Source organism: Dinoponera quadriceps, unplaced genomic scaffold, assembly GCF_001313825.1.
Source record: "Dinoponera quadriceps isolate SergipeBrazil2010 unplaced genomic scaffold, ASM131382v1 scaffold1376, whole genome shotgun sequence".
In the NCBI taxonomy this organism is placed as follows: domain Eukaryota; kingdom Metazoa; phylum Arthropoda; class Insecta; order Hymenoptera; family Formicidae; genus Dinoponera; species Dinoponera quadriceps.
In genome coordinates this window covers 8,370-11,535 of record NW_014555440.1, presented here as the reverse complement: position 1 = coordinate 11,535, position 3,166 = coordinate 8,370, and the positions used below count along the sequence as shown (strand labels likewise).

Genomic DNA, 3,166 nt, shown 5'->3' with positions numbered 1-3,166 from the left:
TCATAATTTTCAAATTTTTTGTCTATCAGAGAAAAGTATATTTTATGCCAAATCCAACTATATATAATAATATGATTTTCCGACATAAGAACCATTTTGAAAAATAGATGAAAATATCCCCATATAACCATAACGCAATTCCCTTGCAATAGCCGTTGCAAGTGTAAATTTGTTAGTGCATATTGCTATGTGTGTGTTTCAAATTTCTTTTAATATTAATAATTTTTAAAATATTAATAATATTTCTTTATTTGCTTTTTGTTTAATCATTATTTTTATTACAGATTTGTGAAAAACGTTTCTTGATCTTTTGCACAATCTTTGTGAAAAAGCCATGTATACAAATATGAAACAGTTTTACTCGTATATAACATAACATTAATCTATTGAATAAATATTATCAGTTGAAACACATTTGCACGAAGCTCGGTAGCGTAAAAGAAGGTAAAAAATATTAATATTTCATAATAAACGTTATATCTGATTATATCTGATAATGAAACTAATAATGAAATAACGTTGTTATTCGTTGATAAAAAATAATGATGTTAAAGAAGGAAGGAAAAATGAATATAAATGAAAAGATTTTGTTTCACAATATTTATATGTATGTATATGTGCTAGAATGGACATAAAAACAGATTAGAATCGAGTTTGTGACTTTCGGCATTAGAATCGAGATTGTGACTTTCGGCATTAGAATCGAGTTTGTGACTTTCGTTTAATACATTATTCAATTGCAACATATATTTCATCAATAGATTTATATTTATGATACATTAGTTACATAAAACATTGTTCAACAAAGTATAATACAGGATACGTCACCTAAATCCGAACAAATTTCAATTTGAATTTTCCAGCATATTTTACTTCAGCACTAAGTTGGTATTTGTGTCCGAGTAAGTTAAAACAATGTTTTGAACGAACATAACCTCAAAATGGTTGAGCAATCAAGATCGAGCATGGAATATAACCGAAAAGCGACGATTATTGAAAGTCTTCGCGCTGGACATACGCCGGCTGAAATAATTGAGTTCTTCAAATATCCGAGATCGACAGTTTACAAAGTTTTCGCTATAAATATAAGGAGAAGCCCGAAGAAAATTCCGCAAACCCATCGAGGAAGAGCTATTCAAGGAAGAGGTCGACAAGGACCCCGGAAGTTGTGCAAAGGGCCCTGATCGCTAGAGACCCAAGGCAATCTCTCAGGAAATTGACGACAATTTTGGGTGTGAGTAAGGTTATCATGCGCCGAATAGTCGAAGAGGACCTACGCTACAAGTCATACGTCATAAAGATACGACAGATGCTGTCTGAGGCTGTCAGAATGTAGAGAGTTGCAACTTGCTTATATGTTCGTTAAAAAACGAAGTTGCGGAACGCGTCAGATTTTTTTCTGACGAGAAAATGTTTACCGTCGACGTAAAAGTGAACCGCAGAAACGACCGTTAGCTTGCCTATGACCCCGACGATGTCTCCGTTGTAGCTAGGACGATGTTTCCAGCCAGTGTTCACGTCCTAAGTGTTGTCTCCAGCGAGGATGACGTCATGCCGCCATATTTTTTTAATAAAGGAAAAACCGTCATAAAGGAAATATATATACGCGTTCTAACAACAGTAATCATGCCATGGAAGGTCACTGTGACCTCCGGGAGGCTATACAGGACGGCGCACCAGCTCACACGAGTCATTTGGTTGAAAACTGGATATCGGACAACGTCGACATGTTTTGGAGAAAAGAGTTTTGGCCTTCGAACAGTTCAGATTTAAATCCGTTGGACTATTACGTGTGGAATGTGATTGAAAGGGTCACTAACAAGTCATCCTAATGTGACATCTCTCCAGGCCGCATTAGAAGCAGCATTCTTCAATAAGGACAAGCCGGCGTTGCAGAGAACGTGCCATCGCTTCAGGCTTAGGATTGAGGCAGTAATTGCGGCAGACAGTGGTTACACTGAGTAATTTTTGTATATAACGGTTCCACAAATGACACGAAAAAAGATTTTTATGTAATTTTGTACATTTGACAAATAAACTTTTGTTAAATACATTGTTTATCTTGTCTGGATTTAGCTGATGCACCCTGTAGAATATAAAGTGTATAATAGTAAAACACAATTCCGATTAAAGTTTTTATAATATTTACGGATCATACATGTTACACATATGATGATCTTGAAAGAAATGTTGAATATAAAGTGATTGTTTGCATCATGCGCAAATAATTATGGCAATGTCGCCGCAATATCGCATGTTGCTTTATTTAATTTCTTTTTAAAACAAAAATTAATAGGTGTTTAAAATTCTGATGGTCTCTCTTCTATATAACCACTTTTATACCATGCATATTTGATTAACTTTGCGACTGTATTTTCTGTAGGCATAGTAGTCGTAATGATTGGAATTATTTTGGAAAAATTTATTTTTGGAAAATTGATGTCCATATGCGTAACATCTTGCCATATAATATTTTCGTTTGGAATATTACTTTCTGATATCTCTTCAATATCCCTGCCACTTGAATGTAATTGTACTACACATTTTCTTTAGGCACTATGATATCGCTACCACTATCTGAATTGCTATTGAAGTCATCGTCATCAGTATATTCATTGGGCTCGCCAAAATAATCCATATGAAATTCATCATCACTGCTTTGCACATTTTCATATTCACTAGATTCTTGTCTCCGTTTGGACATTTCAGGATGTAACTTTTAGAAATGTAAAATATCAGATAAATACCAATGAATAATGAATTCTAAAAAAAGCAGTAAAGTTCAGTAATAATGAGTCTGCTGCTTGTACGAAAAGAACGATCTCAACTGAACGAAATAAGGACTGTTCCTGCTGGCAAAGGCCCCAGAGAGTATTTAGAAGTGTGTACATAGTGCGATAAGATAAGCAGTGTTGAATTTCACTGCATAGGTAAACATATAATTGTCGCATGCCAGAGTCGGGATATTCCTGGCACACGACTGCAACGGTAAAACAGCCTTGTCGGGAATATCCCGGAGTTCGACTGCAAACAGTTAAATTTCTAAATCTTGGTGACGAAAACTGATAGTGTGTTAAAGATTGCAATTTTAAAACATCGCGTGCATGAAGTTTTATTTCCAAATCTAAAAGTATTACTGTATCAGAGAAATTTTATAACACTTTTC

The 3,166-nt window shown here is 34.6% G+C and overlaps 1 protein-coding gene across 1 annotated transcript in view; it reads right to left on the bottom strand.

Moving 5' to 3' along the window:
- LOC106744150 overlaps nt 1-2,704 on the bottom strand; it is a 24,241-nt gene extending 21,537 nt beyond the window's left edge. Inside the window, exon 1 of the mRNA XM_014618637.1 lies at nt 2,538-2,704. Coding sequence (XP_014474123.1) covers nt 2,538-2,704 — 167 coding nt within the window. The remainder of the gene's footprint in view (nt 1-2,537) is intronic.
- Between the last annotated feature and the right edge of the window lie 462 nt (nt 2,705-3,166).